Genomic DNA, 25,658 nt, shown 5'->3' with positions numbered 1-25,658 from the left:
AATATTAAACTCTGTGACTACGAAAATTTATTTTCCAAATTTAGTTTATAGGGATGGACATGTAGTTTCAAAGCATTTATGTGACACTGTGTTGTTGATCAACTGTCTATACTTCGTACGAAACAAATATTCTAAGATATTTAAGCTTAAAGTAAATATATTATAAGATGTTTAGGTAAATTGAATTGGAAGAGAAGCATAGAACTTTGAGTGCTTATGTGTGTGAGGATATCGTAATTGTTAAATGAAAGAATAAATCAGTGTTGGAACATTACAGAAGTTGGAGTTTTATCTAAAATGTGACGTTTCTTGGCGTGTAACGCTAGGATAAACATGCCTCAAATACCTACAACAACTACAGATTTAACAAATACATGCAAGTGTTGAAAGCAAAAAAAGTATGTTTAAACTTACTAAAGTAATTTTAACAGAGCTCATGTTATATGTTCATTAGTTTATAATTTCTTAATTTCTAGAACACAAAATGTGGTAATTCAATGGTTAGTTTGTTTCAGGTTCACAAAATACACCATTAAATAATCTTTGCTATAAAATACGTTTATTCAGTATTTGTTCCTACTTCCATCAAAGCTGAATGTATTAATTGAGTAAACAAAATAACGTCTATAAACAGTATATGAACATATTTTCCCAAAACAAAACTTTGGCTTTGAACACAATTTATATCTTTTCCATATGCAAATGCTAAACTCAAATTAACCAAATAATTTAATGCTCTTTACATTTCAAAAATGTATATTCTTGTTCGTTAGTTAGACCTAACTTCCTAATAACACATTATACTGCAATTGCGTGTGTAAAGTAGGCCTAACGTGACTTAAGCCTATTTTTTCAGTTGATGGTAAAAATTTACATGCATAAATTTCATTTTTTGAAATGTCTTACAATAATAACATATTACTTTAGAATATCAGACACAGATTCTGAATGATCTTTGTATTAAGTTGCTTTAAAAAATAAAATTAATTACTGAACATTTTAGGTGTTATTTTTACATTTCTTTTTCTTAGAGGATATTTTGACTAGTATGAACAATGTTTACTACGTGCACACATATCTAACTATATTGCTTACTAGTTCTGAAACATGTTTCTACTACATTACATAGCACGTAGCTATCGAGAAGTCCTACACTAATAATAACTTCGTTAAAGCTATCCAAACTTTTACAAAGCACTATAGAATTAATATAATTAGACACTGAAAGTGTGGTGTTAGTAGTTTAAGCCCTTATTTCAGTTATGACATATCAATACACGAATATCTGCATATATATTCTTCAGAGAGAGAGAGAGAGAACAGTTTTTGCACATGTATACCTCGATATAAAATACCGTGTTTCTCCGAAATTAGGCAGGGCTTATATTAATTTTCACTCCAAAATATGACACTAGGGCTTATTTTTGGGGGATGTCTTATTTTGATATATTAAAAAAATGAAGTTACAAAGTAAAACTATTAAACTAACCATTTAAAATAAACTATTATTAAACTATTAAACTAACTGATTAATACTTAAACAAACTAATTAACTAACTATGAAACTAATTAATAAATTAATTTTTTTTATTTCTTTCCTCTTCCTGCCACTCTTAACTAGGGCTTATTTTAAGGGTAGGGCTTATATTAAAACTATCCCCAAAAATCACACTAGGTCTTATTTTATGGGTAGGTCTTATTATCGGAGAAACACGGTAGGTATACACGCTCTGAGATAACAAGACTAATCGATAGGTGTCGCTTGGCCGAAACTCTGACCTAGTTGAATAAAATGACGTAATCGAGAAAGTTATTATCTCATAGCCTGCTATTAACAGAAACAAATGATAGAAAGATGAATGAAATGGTTCACAGCGATGTCAGTACAGTAGTTTGTCTTGGATTCAAAGTTAATACTGTTTCTCAAGTCTAAACAAAACACAGTTAAGGAAGAAAAGGTTACCCCTCACCCTCCAAAAGAAACCAAACAAAACAAAGTTCGTAAATATCGACAAGAGTTGGGTTTGTTTCTTCTTAGCGAAAAGCGATACAATGAACTATCTGCGCTTTGTCTACTGTGGGAAATCGTATCCCAGGTTGTAGCGTGTAAGTCCCTACGTTTAGCAACAGATAGAGGGTGGATTGATAGGATAGTACAAACTTGTTAGTATTTCTGAAAGTTAAAACCTTGTGGTGAACTAATTAAATACATAAACTCTTAAGTGTTTCCGCGAGATAAAATATTACAGTCAGATAAATAATTACGTTTTTCTTTAGGCTATTATCTCATCCTACAAACTAGCAGGAATCTTTCTGTGTTATAATACACTAATTATTTGCGCCTGTAAAGGAGTTCCATTTGTGTTGACGCTTCTGGGTGTTAGTAAATAATTTAATTCGAAATAACATGCTCCCGGTTTTTTAACACGTGCACAGATTGTATGTTTTGAAGTTAATTCCAGTGGTCTGATCGTGAATGCCTTCATGATACTTTTCACTTATTTATTTTTTTCTGTCTGGTGCAATGGATATGGTCTGATTTTTAGTTTTTGCCCTGAGCCCCAACCTGCTACAGACTAATGTAGAATAAAATGAAGTTAGAAAAAATAGTTTGTAAACTTTGAAAAAAATTAAACCAAAAAAAAGTGGGAGGTGTGTGTGTGTGTGTGTACTTTTTCTTACAGCAAAGCCACATCAGGCTTTCTGCTGAACTCACTGAGGAGAATCGAACCCCTGATTTTAGCGTTGTAAATCCGAAGACTTACTGCTGTACTAGCGAGGGGCAAGGGGGAGGGTGGTTACCCAGCTAAAATCAAAATAAATGAATAAGAAACCTTTAAAATCAACAAGGCAGTTCCGTAAAGTTAGCGCATAATTTTACTTCTTGCTAGCTACGTAGCTTTTTTATTTTGTACAAGCTGTCTTCGCCTGTATAGGTGAGACTAACGATCGAATGTAGTTTCTGTGTAGCTCACATTTGTATCTCAATGAGAGAGGAAAAAAAAAAATCGATAGAAGTACAGCTGGGAAACGACATTTACAGGGGTGGACGTTGTGATTTAAAGCGTTAGAATATCCGCATAAGTGTTCTTCGTACTTGGATTTTTTGTTACAAATAGTTATAAATAATTCATTAAACACTCACTGGAGAAAAAAAATGTTGTTCTTACTGTGTCGCATTTTCAATCACAAGAAAGGGAAGAAGTTTCTAAATTATTATTTTACTTTAAAAAAAAATAGGGTCCATTGTCATCAGTCGTAAAAAGTTTAATAACTGTCTGTGTTCTGTAAAGAATGTATGCACATATTAAGCCTATTTATTTATAAACAATGGATAGCACTATTGCATTACTTTTACAAGCTAAGTTCCAGTTTCTTGCAAGCTTAATGGACAAAGGGAGGGATAAGGATTTGCCGTTATAGTTTGGCCAAATGGGTGGGGTAAACGGCCCATCTTTTTGCATTACTGTGCTAAGGAAAAAAAATTTAAGTATAGCAGCAAGTACTCATGGTTCACTCGGATCTCGTCTTTAATACTGGAACTGCGAGTCCATGGCTGGAGACTGAGCTTCAGGATAACTTTGGGGATACTGAGGGGGCATCTGCTTTAAGTGTTCCTGACGCTGGTAGTGAAAAATTGTCTCCTTGTAGACGAACCACAAACTAGAGGCCCACAGCAGGCAGTTTGCAAAGCCAGAAATCTGAAAGAAACACACAAAACAAATGAGGAAGTTATTTAGGTTGAATGAGTATTTTTTACACAAAATATTAAAATTATAAGATTTTGTTAGAAAGAAACAATAAGGAGTTGTATGGTTTGGCTTCGCAAGCAGTTTTATGTAACAACGACAACAAACTAACTAAATATCATGGAAAATAAATATTGCAGCATATATGATTTAGTTGTAAAACTTTTAGGAAAAGTACATGGGATGAATAGGAGTTTCAGTGTTAATCACAAACTTATGAATCGAACCAAAGATAAGAGGCTGTCGACAAGTGTTTTCAGTGAAAATAAAATATATTTTGACAAATAGAGTTTTGAGAGTCATAGAAACCTCGAGGTTCTGAAGTACCTGTGGCGTATATTATTTGTATTTGTTGAAGTGTTTTTAATTGCTAAAGTATATTAGTAAGAGAAGAATTACCAATGACACGTTTAAGGTTGCAAATTTTCCATATGAAGTAGCTTCACATATCGCCAATGTGTTACAAACTTCAAAGTTTTGGATCAAGTTGTTAGGATCTGTATAATATTTCATGTCGCTAACTCCTTGGGCATAGGCACTTGAGCCCGCTAGCCAGAAGATAGTTAGAACACCGCTAATTCCAAGATCCTGAAATAGACAAAACATAGATTACTGATCATTTATCTTTGATCTACAAGAACATATTGTATTCTAGTGTTTAATTGAAAGAAAACAAACTTGGTGGACTTTTTCTTTTTTAGCTTACTGTCTGCTTATTGAATTTCGCTCAAAGCTACTATAGGGGTACTAGTAGCGCTTAGATTTGAAGTTATAGGTTAAAGGGAATGCGGACATTCAACACCATCCACTGCCAACTCTGGTGTTACTCTTTTATTAACGAGTCATGAGATTAACCGTCACATTCCTGCACGGCTGAAATGACAAACATGTTCGGCGACGGGATTCGAACACGCACATTGATATCTGTAGCATGCAGTATATGGATAGGATAATTAATAGAAATCTTTAAGATGAATCTAGAAAATTGAAGTGGCCAGATGGTTAGAGCACTCGACTCGTAATCCGAGGGTCGCGGGTTCGAAACCCCGTCACACCAAACATGCTTGCCCTTTCAGCCATGGGGGTGTTATAATGTGACAGTCAATTCCATTATTCGTTGGTAAAAGAGTAGCCCAAGAGTTGGTGGTAGGCGGTGATGACTAGCTGTTTTCCCTATAGTCTTACACTGCTAAATTAGGGATGGCTAGCACAAATAGCCCTCGTGTAGCTATGCGTGAAATTCAAAAACAAACAACGAAATATGTTAGTTTATAGCTTCTAAAAGGCAATGTCTCGTATACACCAATTACTAAAACAACAAAAAATATTTTAAAGAAATTTTAACAGGGTTAACAATGATATAAGTATCCTGATAACGTACATATAAATATACATTAGTCAGTATGGACAAACGTTATACCGTATTGATTAAAGTCAGTTCCTCATGTGCATCAAGTTAGTTTTAACACACAGTTGTTAAACTTCATAAGATTAACTTAAAAAAACATATTTATTCAGTGACAACTCCGCACCATAAAAGCAGAAGAAATAAATGTCATGGTATTATATTATGTCACTGTTTATCAAACATAGACATATATGTGAACAAACTAAATGAATGTCATTTTGTAATATTTTTCAAACTTTTTAAGGAAAGACTGTAACGCAAATGTGGACCACAAAAGGTAATACCATATTTATGAAGGCAAAGTAGGCTTAGCTCTTTCAAGTTATGCCTACTTTGCAGTTATTAATACAGATCGTGTTCTTGAGTGTTTTTTTGTTTTTTTTTTATAGATGTCGTTGTTGTTAAGCACAAAACTACACAATGGATTATATGTGGTTTTCCCGCCAGTAAAGTGGCAGGCTTCCTGCTAAGCCTTTTTATAAAGGAAATTCTTTTAGGGGGTTTCCAGTAAGATAGGAAACAAGTAAAGTTATAAACGAGGTATATGACTAACTAGAAAACTACCACAACAAGTTGTGTTTGGAAAGAAGAAAAACTATTAGTTGGTTAATAAATAATAATAACTTAATTTTCTAATTAAGAACTTATTGGAGTATCTGTAGAAGTTACAAGAGATCATGACGAAATCACTTTCTTCTATTTCGGCTTTTACGTTACTATAATGGGTCTGCATCTAAGTTAAGCCTAAAAAATGATAAAAGATATAACAATTGTAAATGTGTACAGGAGGATATCCAATTCAAAGTAAGTTATTACAATTAGTTTTATAGAAAAAAATTGTTTATTTTTAACTTGAACACATAGTTACACAATGAGATAACTGTGCTGTATCCGTGTAGATCGAAATTCGAATTTTAGACTTACAAACTCTGTAACATCGAGGACGTAGATAAGAGAGGATATTACATTATGTGCTCAATCATGGGTGTATTTAAATCACAGCAATTCTTAAAATGTGATATTTTGCTACCATCTTTAAAGGTGTTAAACATGGGATAGTATTTCAAAATATTAGTTTTATTTGGCAATCATTGAATTTAACGATACAAATTGTAGAAAACGTTTTAGCACACCTCAGTGGTAATTTATTATATATACTGTGATTTAAAATATTTTTATTGAAGAAATTGAACATTATTTATCTTTGAGAAAAGGAAATACTTATCACAAATATATACAATTTGTTGGTTCAGTCAAATAGGAATATAAAAAATCAAATGACACATCCTTTAAAATATATCTTTTTAAGTAGCATTTCATCTGATCAATCAAAAACTACCTTTACATATAAGTGTTTTTTTGACCAATTAAACTCTACGTTTAAGTGGTTTTCTATTTATCAGTTACTAAGGTTCAGTACTAGTAATAAAATACGTTCGGATAACAAATAACAGCTACCACCAATCAGACAGAGGCTTTATTCAGGTGCTAACACGTTATTAAAAAAAAAGAAAGGATTGCTTCCCTGTATATCAGAAATTCGATTGATATAATTTCTAATAAGGTTTCATTATAACCCGAAAGTTTTTCATTTCACAAACAACTGTAGATTGTTTAAATATAATTATAATTATGTTTAGAAAATACAAAAACGTTTTATATAAATATACCTATTTACTGGTATTCCAAGTACAGAAAAATAAGTACAAGAATTCCGTATTATTAATTACACAAACTTAATGATAAAGTCGAACTTATTAAACTGTTATTACAATGATGATTTAAATTAAGTAGTGACTGTAGGATTTCTTCTAAGTACCAATTATAGCTAGAATGTCATCGCTAATTTTATTTTAAATGAAACGTGTTGTTGTTGTTCGTTTCAAGGAACAAAAGGAAGAAATTAAACATGTATAGTACATCTTGTTTTATAGATAAACTGTGTCTACCGCATTCTTAGTTCGATTTAAAGTTTTCTAAGAGAGTTCATTAAGCTAAACCATTAGCTTAAACAAAGAATTATTTGAAATGTTAGTATATATATATGTAAGGAATGTAATTGTTTAGGAATAAATTCTTTTCAACAATGGGGAAGTAGTTCCTAATGTAGCATAGGAACTAACGTTGTCGTTAAAGTCTGAGAAAAGCTCCCCAAGAGCTATCTACACAGCCTCTTAACAATATTTGACGCGATACGTTAGAAATAAAGCAGTTAGTTTATACCATTTATCACCAACTCTTGTGCAATCCTCTTATCAACAAAACGTGGGATTGACTATCACATTATAGCATATGCAAGGCTGAAAGAGCGAGCATGTTCGATAATGGGTTTCAATCCCACAACCCAAAGTTTGCGCTGGATTTGCACATGAAGCGCTATAATCATCAAGTGTCAGACCAGCATGACGTCTGAAGGTTAGCATTGGTTTATTTAGATAGTCATTTCTGAAATAAACTCTATATTACAAAAACTTAGCTGGTGGTAATCTTTTATTATTTTGCCTGGATGGTTATGGCGCTCGACTCGTAATCTTAGGTTCGCGGGTTTGAAACATGCTTTCTCTTTAAGTCAATCTTACTATTCGTTAGCAAAAGAGTAGTCCAAGAGTTGGTAGTGCATGGTTATCACTAGGTGCCTTCCCTCTGGTCTTAAACTGCTAAATAAGGGACATCTTGTGCAGATAGCCCTTGTGTACCTTTGCGCGAAATTAGAAACAAACATACAAGCAAATCGTTGTAATTTTACAAACAAAGTTTTCATTTAAAGCTAAGAAAACCATATGTTGCTTATGGTAGTAAAGTTAGCCCAATGGTTCTGTTATAATGGAAAACAAACGAGCATTGCATTCAAAATTCAGATCGCCAAATTTGCAAAGATTTTAAACGTAAAATGAGTGAGACTTTGCTATTTCCAGGTTTTGTCACCGGATTTTAATGTAATCTCATGGGAGCAGAACTGAAGTAATTATGAAACACAGTTAATGAAATACACGCCGATAATACAAACACATCGTATGGGAATGAAAAACTATTTGATTCAAAGCATAAAGAAATGTAAATGGAAAACGTTCGTTTGAGTCGAGAAGTTAATATAAACCAAAAACATTGAAACTGGTAAAAGCCATATTTTTAGCCACCATGTTTAAACGCTTAGTTTTAAAAAATACTTTATCTCTTTACAGTTATATAGTAAGAACACCTAGATCTAGGAAAACAATGGCAATACTTCTATCAAAATATTTTGTCACAACAAGTTCATAGTTAATGGAATTTGTTAATAGATATAACAATGTAGAGTAGAGTAGGACGTATCACTCTATGTGTGTGTTTTTTTAGCAAAGCCACATTGAGCTATCTGCTGAGCACACCGAGGGGAGTCGAACTCCTGATTTTAGCGTCGTAAATCCGTAGACTTACCGCTGTACTAGCAGGGGGCGTCACATTCTATATGCTGTACTTTCTGTTATAATATGTCAGCGTAACTTCTTTTACCATTTTCAGTGTTGTTATAGCCATGCACTATTTATTAAGACCTAGCGAGTTCTTATCTTAGAGAAACATGCCACATTGGGCTATCTGCTAGTCACGCTGCGGGAAATCGAACCCCAAATTTTGGAGTTTTAATTTCTTAAACCTACCACTGTCCCACAGGAGGACAACAGAGAAAGACTAATATTAAAAGAAACAATAATATTGTAATATTTTTTAAACTGATTTCTTAGTTTTTTTTCCCCTTACCAAAGGAAAATTGAAAATAAAATTTGTGACGTGGAGGTCTAAAATGTATTTGACTGGCGTCTTCTCCGCTGTGGACTGTAGATTCGACTATTTATAGCTCATAAGCACAGCTTGAGCAAGCAAACCAAAGAAATACAGTTAGGCCTCTTGTAATTGTGACGTGTACATAACTTTTGTAAGGGTTTTTAGTCTTATGCAATCACCAATGAAGAAATTTAAAATAAGTTAGTTGCATGAATAATTCTACGACTTGCTTTTAACTTATTTATATCGTGTCACATATCAGAACAACTATTTAATGACTGTATATTTACATATATATGTCACAGTCTATGGAGACAAAATACTTGCGACAAAGTCTTATTCCAGGGGGCTATTCTCAATATTACAGGGGTCAGATAGATCACGTGTCTCTGACGAAAGGACGTGGTGGATTGTAAAGGTTTAAAGGTAATAATCAGTGTATCAATGAGAAAAGTTGTTTTACAATTAAAAATATGATACTTCTTATGACGCATGCGCCTTGTTTAGTATTCTTAATACAAAATCAATGAAACTTAATAATTTCTCAACGTTTTTTCCAGTAAGACACATACATTGGTGTTAATCGGATTTCAAGTGTAATTTAATATAGTTTGTTCAGAAGCCAAACGCAGATTTTTAGCCTTATAAGGCACCAAGCACAACCCACTGAGGGGGCTGGTTATTATTAATTTTGTTTGTGGAGAAGAATGAACTTCATTTACGATTTTACAGTTTGTTTGTTGTTATTGTTTGTGAATTTCGCAAAAAGCTACTCGAGGGATATCTGCACTAGCCGTCCCTAATTTAGCAGCGTAAGACTAGAGGAAAGGCAGCTAGCTAATCATCACCACCTACTACCAACTCTGGGGCTACTCTTTTACCAACGAATAGTGGTATTGACCGTCATATTTTAACACCCCCACGACTGAAATGGCGAACATGTTTGGTGTGGCAGAGATTCGAACCAGCGACCCTCAGATTACAAGTGAAGCGCCTTAACCACCTGGCATTGGTTTTTCAGAAAGAATGATTAGGAAAAAAAGAAAACCGTAAAGCTTTGTATCCTAGTGGTGAACCCATATAATGACTAAAATCGACCAGACCTTAATCTCTTCACCAAGAGCATACTAACATGGTTATAATTTATTTTTTTTTCTTAATGGTACGGCAGCTTACGATTTAACATTTTTTAAAAAGTTTATTTCCTTCAGATTTCAATCTGTTTGTTTGTTTTTATCTAATGGTTAGTAACTTATGGTTTTAACTTTTTCATGGTTTACATCGAGTTCCCTGTAATTTATCGTCCAGGGATGGTTGACAGTTCCAATACAGCATGATGTATGGGTTGGAAACTTGTAACATGAGAACTGCGATTACTTTGGTGTAACCTATAATAAATACACATTTTCAGACCTCGTAATTCAGGCAAGAAGGGCCTCGCCCATAGCATTGGGATAAACGTTGGTAGCACCCGCATCATATAGAATTCTCGTGTTTGTATGTCCGTGTGTATGTCTGTTTGAATAAATTATTATAAATCACTCTGGCATTAGTTCTGAACATCTTCTACATGAATTGTGCAAGGAATAAATCTTTACATTTTACTGAAGAAAGATTACTCGAATTATTTGATGGAAAGCGAAACCTAATAATGAATAGTAGAGCCATGGCAACAGCTGCAAACATCGTAAATGAACGTTTCGAAATTACACATATTACATCTTCAACACATTTATACAACTATCTTTAGTATAATTACTAATATAAAGATACACTGAATCGTGTTACCATGTTAGAAAACATACATTATAAATTCGTTACTTGCATAGATTTACCAAAGGTGAAGTATTTGTAATTCTAAAACGTTCATAAGGGTGATTACAGTTCCGCTGTTCACTCTCAGAAAGATTAGTAAATCTGCTCTTTTTACTAGAGAGAGATCGGTGAACATATTTATAAGCTTCAGAAAGCAAGGTTGCTGAATGTATCCATAGTTTTTACTGAAGAAAGGATGGTGGACGAAACTATACGTTTTATTGACGAAAGATTTGGTATATATACCGGAATCAACATCATGGTGTGAAATGTAAACGGTCCAGTAATCATCAGGCGACGACATAGGATAATTTGGCATTTCTAACAAGCTACAGTAAACATAACTGGCTACTTGGACTTAACTCCAAGTGATAGGCCCACCTAGTTACCTGGACTTACCTTCAAGTGACAGCTTAACTTACATCAACGTGGCAAACCCACCTAGTTACCTGGATTTACATCAAATTGGCAGATCCACCTAGTTACCTGGATTTACATCAAACTGACAGACCCAGGTGGACTTACCTGCAAGTGGCAGATCTAGCTAGCTACCTGGACTTACCTGCAAGTGCCAGATCTAGCTAGCTACCTGGACTTACACGAAGGTTTCTGTTTACCAGAAAACGTTCTAGTCACATAGAATATGACATGTTATATCGATACTATTAAAAGTTTTGATTAAAACCGCTTAAAGCTGGAACTTTTAAAGTTTATCAAATGAGAAAATAAGTAAACTCACAGTAATTGGCACCGCTTGATCATTTATGTATTTTTCGTGACAAATAATGTAGAAGAGAATGACCCCTGTGGAATATAAGAAGGCCAGAATACCAGTAGCAACAAAGAATTCCGCACTACTTGAAAAGTCGTAGGGAATCTTTTCCGTGGTGGTGTTATAAGTCCCGTCGCATTTTGGTACAACAAAGCTGGTATAACGCAGCCTATAAAAACAACAACAAATATAGCACCAAGCGATTTTCAATATTTATTAAATTACATTTTACTTTAAATTCAAAGTTTATTTCAACTATAAACATTCGCAACTCTTATTCACTGAATACACACACACATATATTTGCTATTCTACAGTTTAGTGTTCGGAACAAGATGGTTCACAAAGCGTCTGATCTGAGCCTGTGCACCACTATGATGAATAACATGTACAACCCTTTAAACGATTCGCCAAGAGTATAGCTGCTTTTGATTTTATCTTTTGCTTAGTCGTATGGTAACTTCTGGTTCGAAACTTGAATACGAACATGGTCAATCCTACATCTCAATCTTCGACTAGAGTGGTCTCAGATTTGTCAGTCGGTGGTGTTGACTAGGTACCTTCCTTCTAAACTTATTATTTCAAATCTAAGAACGACAGCACATGTAGCTCCAAACTCAGAGCTTTGTGGGAAATTTTAAAACCACATTTTTAACAGCGCTGTGTGAATGTGCAGTGGAGGTGTTTTACTGTATATGAAATTGGAGGTGAAAATAATATTTAATTAAATGTTATAGATACACATATATAAACGTGTGTGTTCAAAAATGCCTTTTTATCATTGTTTTGTACAAGTAGATCTACTTTTTAATAGCAAAGTGACATGCATACTAATTTAAAGAGTCGTCTTCAAATGTTTTCTCATGAATTATTTACAACGTAAAAGAATAACATCACAGTGCCCTAGATGGTGCACGTTAAAATCGAGCTTCTCCACGAGCTCTGACGTCATTTGAAATTGATCCATGGAAGTAAGTGTTTACAGTGGTCGTGTCCTTAACCATGTCGTTGTGCTTCATCCCCCTGGCGGTACGAAGACTCACCATCGGAGAGAGCTGTATCTTAAATCACGAGTTAACTGAAAAATCACAAGATTACTCAAACAGTTAATTACAATCGTCTATCGCAAATCACAGTAAAAAAAAAAAAAAGGTGCCTTTGCACTCTTATGTATCAAGCAAGATAAAATATATTACTTGGAAGGGATAATAAAATTCGCAAAATAATTCAGATCTAACTAAGCCCACACCATAATTATCCTTAATTTAGAAATATTGACCTGACAAAGAGCAACCAGCTATCAGCACCTGGAGTTTTTGTGGCTATTTTTCAACCGAAAAGTAGAGTTAGGAGTCACTCTTATAACGCCCTTATAGGTGAAAGTGTGGACTCTATTCACGAGAATATTACGGCTCGAACCTTCGACCTTCCTATACTCATTTTCACAGCTAACTATCAGTAGTGACAAGTGCAACAAATCAGGTATTGTTTATTATGAACAGGGTTTACTGATCTTAGTAGAAATATGATTTTTGTCGATAATTTGGACATTACGTTTGGGGGGGACATACATAACCTTGTAAGTTTTGGGGGACATACATAACCTTGTAAGTGAAACTTTGCCATTCCCTGTTTACATATCATCATCATTACAGTCACAGGTAAAACATATTATTCTACGCAAACAACAGATTTTATTTAATACAAAATCTTTGTTACTTTCTGTCTTACCTGAATGGATAGCCAAACTCATAATCGATACTGCTTTCTCTTTCGGTTGTCATGCACTGCACTCGTAATGAAGACTTGGAACTGAATCCAGCTGTTGAAGCAAAGGCAAGAATCGCCATCACCTTAAAGAAACACGATGAATCATCAGTGGAAGACGTAATTAAAAGTAGAATGCAGCTAACAACATATCTACGTAATGTGGAACAGTCTTGGAAGAAGTGGGAATACGTTATCTGGTCTGGCAACTTTAAATTGATTATTGATTTCGTTATTAAGTATCGTTCGCCCTCGACGTTTGATTTTGGACGTTGTAAAACACAAGAAATAACAAAATCTGAACTTCATTCCCTCTCGTTGGTTTTTGGAATCCCAAAATTGCGCTTAAAGCCATTTAAATGTTAATGACTTGCATATATTAATTATGCAACACATAGCTGCGTTACTGCAAATTAAAATTAACTACCAGAATTTATAAAGCCTCTCAAATAATTCTCGCGTGATATTTTGTGTGTGTAGTTTATTTTAAAGCGTAATACGTGAAAAATGTACATAGCAAACCGTGAGTAAAATTAGCTAGGATAATTAAGGAACAATACGTATTTTTCATAAAATATATTTTATTCAAAAGAGTTTAAATCAAAAGGTGTAATGACAAAAAAAATTAGTACCTAACTAAGTCGTTACAAAAATGTGGTTTGTGTTACAGCAAGGTCACATTGGGCTGTCTGCTATGTCCACAGAATGACATTAAACCCCTGATTTCAGTGTTCTGACCCCCTAGATTTACCTCTGTTCTACCTTGGAACGAAATAGAGTTGCAATATTTTCACTTGTAGAATTTCACTTGTAGAATATCTATTTCACTGATGACAAAGGCTGTTTCTGCTTTAGTTCTGTTGTGCTTCTCGTACGTATTAATTTTCTAGTATCTTTCCTTTATCAGGTGCTTTATTATCCACGTTTTCGCAATTCATGTCCCACGTGACATTTTCATGTAAAATAATGCATTCTTGGTTATTCGAGCCATGTATTCAAAAACAACGACGGGCTGAGCTTCAGGTAACAGTTCTAAATGTTGCTCCAAAAGGCACTGGTGTTTCACGTTGAAACTATCTTACAGGGGTTGGAAGGTCGTTTATTTGCGGATGAAATAGAGTTGAATGAAGACCTAAAGACGAAAGGCGGAAGATTTTCGAAACATCGTCTTCTACACTCGTGTTTCTACAGTAGACAGTTACTGTCCATTCAACCAAATTTCTTCGTGAATACTTTACCTATCAAAGACGTTCCAATATTGGTGTTACCAGTATTGTTATGGTTGGAGAATGTCCTATTGATCTCCCAGTTTCTGCGTTTCCTAGTTTCACCACACAGCACTTTTTATGCCAACAGTCGCATTTCCTCCAAATATCGATGAAGGTCTGTGGTTACCATTTCCAACTTTCTAGTGCAAAGGTGGTCGATATCCTGACAGCAGAGTTTGATATAGAGGCTTCTCCTGCAGGCTTGTCAGCTTCCTCGCTTTGTTTAGCTCTGTACGACCTGGAACATACGTTGCTGTTTTATAGTTACTTTGCTATTTCTCATCCACTTGTCAACCAGTTCATGGAGTTTTATGTCGTAATGAGCACGAATCAGCAGCATATATAACACTAATAATATGACACTGATGTTTTGAATTTTATTGTTTGAAGAAAGTTTGAATGCTCCATCAACCTCCTGCAGAATGTTGTACCTTCATGATACGATCAAATCCAAATTCACTACCTGAGGTGCCGGAACATTCTGAAGCTAAGATTACAGGTTAATGTCCAGTATGACTTTTCAATGTGTACTGGCAACTCTTCCGCTGCTCTCTTGTGGCTCAGCGGTGTGTCTGCGGACGTACAACGCTAAAAACCGAGTTTCGATATCCGTGGTGGGCACAGCACAGATAGCCCATTGTGTAGCTTTGTGTTTAATTCAAAACAACAACAACTCTCCGCTTTCGCTTAGTCTCTGTGTTTGTGTCTTATTTCATTTTCACAGGTGCTAATGGCACCATATTTTATTCCCACATGGAAAATTCGAAATTATGGTGGCTTTATGGTTACTTTCCAACCATTATTATCTCCGGAGACACCTTTTAGACAATCTCCTGTTTATTTGAAGTTTGCGAGGTTATTGTGATTTTGTTATTGTTACTACTGAAAAGGGCAGTAGCTCAGTATGGAAAACACAGCCTTTACATTTCAAGGTCCTAGGGAAGAGTGCTTGTAAGCACTGTTGATTCCCATGATGGACATTAATTCACGAAGTACGTTCAATGACGATTCTTGAATGGGTGTTTTGTATCTTTCCTATTGCATAGCTCTTGTACCAATCATTGGTAGCGCCCTAATGATAGTAAACTGTACAGTTATAGAAACGTTGGTACACATACGAAAACGTTTATCACAGCCCGAAATAAGCAAGAAGTATTTAAAATACTGAATAAGTCATTTGTTTAGTGTCATAAATTTAGGCCCAGTTTGTGTCCGAATGATTATTATTTTATTAAGCATAATGGAAGTTTGCGAGAGCTACGACGAGTGTCATGACGTAGGCTACAGTAACAAAAGTTTTAAAATACTAGATAATTTATTCTATTAAAACCACTTTGTTTGCGTTGTAAACATTCAAGGATTGTATATTTCTTTAGAGAAAGCTATACAATTTCCACAATGAATATATTCATACACCACTTGAAAATACACTTCATATGCTTCTGTTGTCTATTGCAATGTTTTAAATATAAAATAACTGATGTATTTGCTGTATTGCTGGATATATCTAAATGCCTTATGTGTTTCTGCAGTAAACAAATATTTAAAATTACGTCAAACGTGCGATTATTTGGCCAATTAAGTAAAACTTAATTAAATTAAGTGAAAAGTACGATATATTATATTCAGCAGAATGATTTGAGATATCAAGAAAAACAAAGATTATTAATTTAAACAAACACATTCATATGTGAGTGGAAAAGATTATTTTAAAACGTGGTAATTAATATATTATATCAATATAATGATATTGAACAATATTGTAGTTTAAATATAGTAAAGGATATTTTAATACCAAATGACTCCTCAGTTTTGGCATAGAGATGACCAACAATTCCAGTGGAAAGTAGAACTAGAGAGCCATCAATTTTCCAACAATATTAAAGAACACTTTAATAATAGAACTACATATCTATATTTTCCAATAATATTTATCAAACACTTCAATATTAGAACTAGATAACTATCAATTTTCCAACGATATGAAAGAACACTTCAAGAGTAGAACTACATATCTATATATTTTCAAACAATATGTGTAAAACACACTAGTAGGACTAGATAACTATTAATCTTTCCACAATATGAATAGAATATTTCAATAATATAACACTTCAATAGTATAACTAGATAACTATTAATTTTCTAACATTATTGAAATAATAATAGAACTAGATAACTCAATTTTCCATCAATGAGAAAAGAACACTTCAACAGAATAATTTGATAACTATCAATTTTCTAACAACATGAATAAAATCATTCAATAGCAATAGTGCTTTTGCTGTTTGAAAAGCATTTTGGCTCCATTTCTTTGAATTAGCCAAGATTAGAACAAGATAATAATACAACCAACCACCCAAACCAACCACTCCTTAGGATCTTCTGATTTAGAAAACAAACAAATTGTTTTTGATACACAATTTTTATTTATCTATTCTTCACACCACTTGTATAATTTCCTAGAAGTATCAAAACTGAAGACTCTCTTTCTTACTTTAGGTTTAAGAGTTTCCTGGTTGAAGTTAACACTTTGTTTATTTTATAAGGTTACTACCGTCCACTCTCAACCATCACAATAGCATAGCGGCATGCCTTCAGATTTACACAGTACAGTTCGAGTTTCGATCCCCGTGGGAAGTAGAGTTTAGAGAGCCCATTATGTACTTTGTGCTTAACTTTAAAGAAATAAACAAGTAACGGTCATCAGTGTTTATTGGGCCTCTTCTGTTACATGAACTAATGTTACTTTAGAAAGAGTATTTACATAATTCTTACACTAATAATACTAAAATATTTTTTTTTAATTACACTCGTCAAAAGCCTAAATTATCCAAACATTGAATAAGCAAACTTGTTTATATAAGAAGCAGAGTCAGTCATAACGAAAAGAATTTGAATTTAGATTGTTGGTAATAAAAGCTTATCTCCATTATAACGATAAGAATTAAAGTTGTACTATTGGTAACAAAAGGTTATCTCAGTTATAACAATGATAATTAAGGATACACTGTTGGTAACAAAAGGTTATCTCAGTTATAACGATGATAATTAAGGATACACTGTTGGTAACAAAAGGTTATCTCAGTTATAACAAGAAGTATTAAGGACACTCTGTTGGTAACAAAAGCTTATCTCAGTTATAACGATGATAATTAAGGACACACTGTTGGTAACTAAAGCTTATCTCAGTTATAACGATGATAATTAAGGACACACTGTTGGTAACTAAAGCTTATCTCAGTTATAACAATGAGTATTAAGGATACACTGTTGGTAACTAAAGCTTATCTCAGTTATAACGATGATATTAAGGATACACTGTTGGTAACTAAAGCTTATCTCAGTTATAACAATGAGTATTAAGGATACACTGTTGGTAACTAAAGCTTATCTCAGTTATAACGATGAGTATTAAGGATACACTGTTGGTAACTAAAGCTTATCTCAGTTATAACGACGAGTATTAAGGACACTCTGTTGGTAACAAAAGCTTATCTCAGTTATAACGGTGAGTATTAAGGATACACTGTTGGTAACAAAAGCTTATCTCAGTTATAACGACGAGTATTAAGGATACACTGTTGGTAACTAAAGCTTATCTCAGTTATAAAAATGAGTATTAAGGATACACTGTTGGTAACTAAAGCTTATCTCAGTTATAACGGTGAGTATTAAGGATACACTGTTGGTAACTAAAGCTTATCTCAGTTATAACAATGAGTATTAAGGATACACTGTTGGTAACATAAGCTTATCTCAGTTATAACAATGAGTATTAAGGATACACTGTTGGTAACTAAAGCTTATCTCAGTTATAACGGTGAGTATTAAGGATATACTGTTGGTAACTAAAGCTTATCTCAGTTATAACGACGAGTATTAAGGATACACTGTTGGTAACAAAAGCTTATCTCAGTTATAACGGTGAGTATTAAGGATATACTGTTGGTAACTGAAGCTTATCTCAGTTATAACGACGAGTATTAAAGATACACTGTTGGTAACAAAAGCTTATCTCAGTTATAACGGTGAGAATTAAGGATATACTGTTGGTAACTGAAGCTTATCTCAGTTATAACGACGAGTATTAAGGATACACTGTTGGTAACAAAAGCTTATCTCAGTTATAACGGTGAGTATTAAGGATACACTGTTGGTAACAAAAGCTTATCTCAGTTATAACGGTGAGAATTAAGGATATACTGTTGGTAACTAAAGCATATCTCAGTTATAACAATGAGTATTAAGGATACACTGTTGGTAACTAAAGCTTATCTCAGTTATAACGGTGAGTATTAAGGATACACTGTTGGTAACTAAAGCTTATCTCAGTTATAACGGTGAGTATTAAGGATACACTGTTGGTAACTAAAGCTTATCTCAGTTATAACAATGAATATTAAGGATACACTGTTGGTAACTGAAGCTTATCTCAGTTATAACAATGAATATTAAGAATACACTGTTGGTAACAAAAGCTTATCTCAGTTATAACGGTGAGTATTAAGGATATACTGTTGGTAACTAAAGCTTATCTCAGTTATAACGACGAGTATTAAGGATACACTGTTGGTAACTGAAGCTTATCTCAGTTATAACAATGAGTATTAAGGATACACTGTTGGTAACTAAAGCTTATCTCAGTTATAACGGTGAGTATTAAGGATACACTGTTGGTAACTAAAGCTTATCTCAGTTATAACGGTGAGTATTAAGGATACACTGTTGGTAACTAAAGCTTATCTCAGTTATAACAATGAATATTAAGAATACACTGTTGGTAACAAAAGTTTATCTCAGTTATAACGGTGTGTATTAAGAATACACTGTTGGTAACTAAAGCTTATCTCAGTTATAACGGTGAGTATTAAGGATACACTGTTGGTAACAAAAGTTTATCTCAGTTATAACGGTGTGTATTAAGAATACACTGTTGGTAACTAAAGCTTATCTCAGTTATAACGGTGAGTATTAAGGATACACTGTTGGTAACAAAAGTTTATCTCAGTTATAACGGTGTGTATTAAGAATACACTGTTGGTAACTAAAGCTTATCTCAGTTATAACGGTGAGTATTAAGGATATACTGTTGGTAACTAAAGCTTATCTCAGTTATAACGGTGAGTATTAAGGATACACTGTTGGTAATTAAAGCTTTTCTCAGTTATAACGACGAGTACTAAGGATACACTGTTGGTAACAAAAGCTTATCTCAGTTATAACGACGAGTATTAAGGATACATTGTTGGTAACAAAAGTTCATCTCAGTTATAACGGTGAGTATTAAGGATACATTGTTGGTAACAAAAGCTTATCTCAGTTATAACAATGAGTATTAAGGATACACTGTTGGTAACATAAGCTTATCTCAGTTATAACAATGAGTATTAAGGATACACTGTTGGTAACTAAAGCTTATCTCAGTTATAACAATGAGTATTAAGAATACACTGTTGGTAACAAAAGCTTATCTCAGTTATAACGGTGAGTATTAAGGATATACTGTTGGTAACTAAAGCTTATCTCAGTTGTAACGGTGAGTATTAAGGATACACTGTTGGTAATAAAAGCTTATCTCAGTTATAACAATGAGTATTAAGGATACACTGTTGGTAACTAAAGCTTATCTCAGTTATAACAGTGAGTATTAAGGATATACTGTTGGTAACTAAAGCTTATCTCAGTTATAACGGTGAGTATTAAAAATACACTGTTGGTAACAAAAGCTTATCTCAGTTATAACAATGAGTATTAAGGATACTCTGTTGGTAACAAAAGCTTATCTCAGTTATAACGACGAGTATTAAGGATACACTGTTGGTAACAAAAGCTTATCTCAGTTATAACAATGAGTATTAAGGATACACTGTTGGTAACAAAAGCTTATCTCAGTTATAACAATGAGTATTAAGAATACACTGTTGGTAACATAAGCTTATCTCAGTTATAACAATGAGTATTAAGGATACACTGTTGGTAACATAAGCTTATCTCAGTTATAACAATGAGTATTAAGGATACACTGTTGGTAACTAAAGCTTATCTCAGTTATAACAATGAGTATTAAGGATACACTGTTGGTAACATAAGCTTATCTCAGTTATAACAATGAGTATTAAGGATACACTGTTGGTAACATAAGCTTATCTCAGTTATAACAATGAGTATTAAGGATACACTGTTGGTAACTAAAGCTTATCTCAGTTATAACAATGAGTATTAAGGATACACTGTTGGTAACATAAGCTTATCTCAGTTATAACAATGAGTATTAAGGATACACTGTTGGTAACATAAAGCTTATCTCAGTTATAACAATGAGTATTAAGGATACACTGTTGGTAACATAAAGCTTATCTCAGTTATAACAATGAGTATTAAGGATACACTGTTGGTAACTAAAGCTTATCTCAGTTATAACAATGAGTATTAAGGATACACTGTTGGTAACAAAAGCTTATCTCAGTTATAACAATGAGTATTAAGAATACACTGTTGGTAACATAAGCTTATCTCAGTTATAACAATGAGTATTAAGGATACACTGTTGGTAACTAAAGCTTATCTCAGTTATAACAATGAGTATTAAGGATACTCTGTTGGTAACAAAAGCTTATCTCAGTTATAACAATGAGTATTAAGGATACACTGTTGGTAACATAAGCTTATCTCAGTTATAACAATGAGTATTAAGGATACACTGTTGGTAACTAAAGCTTATCTCAGTTATAACAATGAGTATTAAGGATACACTGTTGGTAACAAAAGCTTATCTCAGTTATAACAATGAGTATTAAGAATACACTGTTGGTAACATAAAGCTTATCTCAGTTATAACAATGAGTATTAAGGATACACTGTTGGTAACATAAGCTTATCTCAGTTATAACAATGAGTATTAAGGATACACTGTTGGTAACATAAGCTTATCTCAGTTATAACAATGAGTATTAAGGATACACTGTTGGTAACTAAAGCTTATCTCAGTTATAACGATGAGTATTAAGGATACACTGTTGGTAACAAAAGCTTATCTCAGTTATAACAATGAGTATTAAGAATACACTGTTGGTAACATAAGCTTATCTCAGTTATAACAATGAGTATTAAGGATACACTGTTGGTAACTAAAGCTTATCTCAGTTATAACGGTGAGTATTAAGGATACACTGTTGGTAACTAAAGCTTATCTCAGTTATAACAATGAGTATTAAGGATACACTGTTGGTAACATAAGCTTATCTCAGTTATAACAATGAGTATTAAGGATACACTGTTGGTAACTAAAGCTTATCTCAGTTATAACGGTTAGTATTAAGGATACACTGTTGGTAACTAAAGCTTATCTCAGTTATAACGGTGAGTATTAAGGATACACTGTTGGTAACAAAAGCTTATCTCAGTTATAACAATGAGTATTAAGGATACACTGTTGGTAACATAAGCTTATCTCAGTTATAACAATGAGTATTAAGGATACACTGTTGGTAACAAAAGCTTATCTCAGTTATAACGGTTAGTATTAAGGATACACTGTTGGTAACTAAAGCTTATCTCAGTTATAACGGTTAGTATTAAGGATACACTGTTGGTAACTAAAGCTTATCTCAGTTATAACGGTGAGTATTAAGGATACACTGTTGGTAACTAAAGCTTATCTCAGTTATAACAATGAGTATTAAGGATACACTGTTGGTAACATAAGCTTATCTCAGTTATAACAATGAGTATTAAGGATACTCTGTTTGTAACTAAAGCTTATCTCAGTTATAACGGTGAGTATAAAGGATATACTGTTGGTAACTAAAGCTTATCTCAGTTATAACGACGAGTATTAAGGATACACTGTTGGTAACAAAAGCTTATCTCAGTTATAACGGTGAGAATTAAGGATATACTGTTGGTAACTAAAGCTTATCTCAGTTATAACGACGAGTATTAAGGATACACTGTTGGTAACTGAAGCTTATCTCAGTTATAACAATGAATATTAAGAATACACTGTTGGTAACAAAAGCTTATCTCAGTTATAACGGTGAGTATTAAGGATATACTGTTGGTAACTAAAGCTTATCTCAGTTATAACGACGAGTATTAAGGATACACTGTTGGTAACTGAAGCTTATCTCAGTTATAACAATGAGTATTAAGGATACACTGTTGGTAACTAAAGCTTATCTCAGTTATAACGGTGAGTATTAAGGATACACTGTTGGTAACTAAAGCTTATCTCAGTTATAACGGTGAGTATTAAGGATACACTGTTGGTAACTAAAGCTTATCTCAGTTATAACAATGAATATTAAGAATACACTGTTGGTAACAAAAGCTTATCTCAGTTATAACGGTGAGTATTAAGGATACACTGTTGGTAACTAAAGCTTATCTCAGTTATAACGGTGAGTATTAAGGATACACTGTTGGTAACATAAGTTTATCTCAGTTATAACAATGAGTATTAAGGATACACTGTTGGTAACTAAAGCTTATCTCAGTTATAACGGTGAGTATTAAGGATATACTGTTGGTAACTAAAGCTTATCTCAGTTATAACGACGAGTATTAAGGATACACTGTTGGTAACAAAAGCTTATCTCAGTTATAACGGTGAGAATTAAGGATATACTGTTGGTAACTGAAGCTAATCTCAGTTTTAACGACGAGTATTAAGGATACACTGTTGGTAACAAAAGCTTATCTCAGTTATAACGGTGAGAATTAAGGATATACTGTTGGTAACTAAAGCATATCTCAGTTATAACAGTGAGTATTAAGGATACACTGTTGGTAACTGAAGCTTATCTCAGTTATAACAATGAGTATTAAGGATACACTGTTGGTAACTAAAGCTTATCTCAGTTATAACGGTGAGTATTAAGGATACACTGTTGGTAACTAAAGCTTATCTCAGTTATAACGGTGAGTATTAAGGATACACTGTTGGTAACTAAAGCTTATCTCAGTTATAACGGTGAGTATTAAGGATACACTGTTGGTAACTAAAGCTTATCTCAGTTATAACGGTGAGTATTAAGGATACACTGTTGGTAACAAAAGCTTATCTCAGTTATAACGGTGAGTATTAAGGATACACTGTTGGTAACAAAAGCTTATCTCAGTTATAAAATGAGTATTAAGGATACACTGTTGGTAACAAAGCTTATCTCAGTTATAACGGTGAGTATTAAGGATACACTGTTGGTAACAAAAGCTTATCTCAGTTATAACGGTGAGTATTAAGGATACACTGTTGGTAACTAAAGCTTATCTCAGTTATAACGGTGAGTATTAAGGACACTCTGTTGGTAAATAAAGCTTATCTCAGTTATAACGGTGAGTATTAAGGATACACTGTTGGTAACTAAAGCTTATCTCAGTTATAACGGTGAGTATTAAGGATACACTGTTGGTAACAAAAGCTTATCTCAGTTATAACAATGAGTATTAAGGATACACTGTTGGTAACATAAGCTTATCTCAGTTATAACAATGAGTATTAAGGATACACTGTTGGTAACTAAAGCTTATCTCAGTTATAACAATGAGTATTAAGGATACACTGTTGGTAACATAAGCTTATCTCAGTTATAACGGTGAGTATTAAGGATATACTGTTGGTAACTAAAGCTTATCTCAGTTGTAACGGTGAGTATTAAGGATACACTGTTGGTAATAAAAGCTTATCTCAGTTATAACAATGAGTATTAAGGATATACTGTTGGTAACTAAAGCTTATCTCAGTTATAACGGTGAGTATTAAGGATACACTGTTGGTAACAAAAGCTTATCTCAGTTATAATAATGAGTATTAAGAATACACTGTTGGTAACTAAAGCTTATCTCAGTTATAACAATGAGTATTAAGAATACACTGTTGGTAATAAAAGCTTATCTCAGTTATAACGGTGAGTATTAAGGATATACTGTTGGTAACTAAAGCTTATCTCAGTTGTAACGGTGAGTATTAAGGATACACTGTTGGTAATAAAAGCTTATCTCAGTTATAACAATGAGTATTAAGGATACACTGTTGGTAACTAAAGCTTATCTCAGTTATAACGGTGAGTATTAAGGATACACTGTTGGTAACAAAAGCTTATCTCAGTTATAAAAATGAGTATTAAGGATACACTGTTGGTAACTAAAGCTTATCTCAGTTATAACGGTGAGTATTAAGGATACACTGTTGGAAACTAAAGCTTATCTCAGTTATAACAATGAGTATTAAGGATACACTGTTGGTAACATAAGCTTATCTCAGTTATAACAATGAGTATTAAGGATACACTGTTGGTAACAAAAGCTTATCTCAGTTAAAACGGTGAGTATTAAGGATACTCTGTTTGTAACTAAAGCTTATCTCAGTTATAACGGTGAGTATAAAGGATATACTGTTGGTAACTAAAGCTTATCTCAGTTATAACGACGAGTATTAAGGATACACTGTTGGTAACAAAAGCTTATCTCAGTTATAACGGTGAGTATTAAGGATACACTGTTGGTAACTAAAGCTTATCTCAGTTATAACGACGAGTATTAAGGATACACTGTTGGTAACTAAAGCTTATCTCAGTTATAACAATGAATATTAAGAATACACTGTTGGTAACAAAAGCTTATCTCAGTTATAACGGTGAGTATTAAGGATATACTGTTGGTAACTAAAGCTTATCTCAGTTATAACGACGAGTATTAAGGATACACTGTTGGTAACTGAAGCTTATCTCAGTTATAACAATGAGTATTAAGGATACACTGTTGGTAACTAAAGCTTATCTCAGTTATAACGGTGGGTATTAAGGATACACTGTTGGTAACTAAAGCTTATCTCAGTTATAACGGTGAGTATTAAGGATACACTGTTGGTAACTAAAGCTTATCTCAGTTATAACAATGAATATTAAGAATACACTGTTGGTAACAAAAGCTTATCTCAGTTATAACGGTGAGTATTAAGGATATACTGTTGGTAACTAAAGCTTATCTCAGTTGTAACGGTGAGTATTAAGGATACACTGTTGGTAACATAAGTTTATCTCAGTTATAACAATGAGTATTAAGGATACACTGTTGGTAACTAAAGCTTATCTCAGTTATAACGGTGAGTATTAAGG

At 33.3% G+C, this 25,658-nt stretch overlaps 1 protein-coding gene across 1 annotated transcript in view; it reads right to left on the bottom strand.

Moving 5' to 3' along the window:
- Positions 1-542: 542 nt before the first annotated feature.
- The window catches only part of LOC143251088 (synaptophysin-like), a 55,507-nt gene continuing 30,391 nt past the window's right edge, over positions 543-25,658 (bottom strand). Inside the window, exons 3-6 of the mRNA XM_076502450.1 lie at positions 13,238-13,359; positions 11,474-11,675; positions 4,149-4,337; positions 543-3,701 (exon numbers count right to left, since the gene is read on the bottom strand). Of these exons, the coding sequence (XP_076358565.1) occupies positions 3,531-3,701; positions 4,149-4,337; positions 11,474-11,675; positions 13,238-13,359 (684 nt within the window). The 3' untranslated portion in view covers positions 543-3,530. The remainder of the gene's footprint in view (positions 3,702-4,148; positions 4,338-11,473; positions 11,676-13,237; positions 13,360-25,658) is intronic.

This window comes from Tachypleus tridentatus, chromosome 5, assembly GCF_004210375.1.
Source record: "Tachypleus tridentatus isolate NWPU-2018 chromosome 5, ASM421037v1, whole genome shotgun sequence".
NCBI classification, from domain to species: domain Eukaryota; kingdom Metazoa; phylum Arthropoda; class Merostomata; order Xiphosura; family Limulidae; genus Tachypleus; species Tachypleus tridentatus.
The sequence above is the reverse complement of the archived record's forward strand: the minus strand, read 5'-3'. Positions and strand labels throughout refer to the sequence as shown.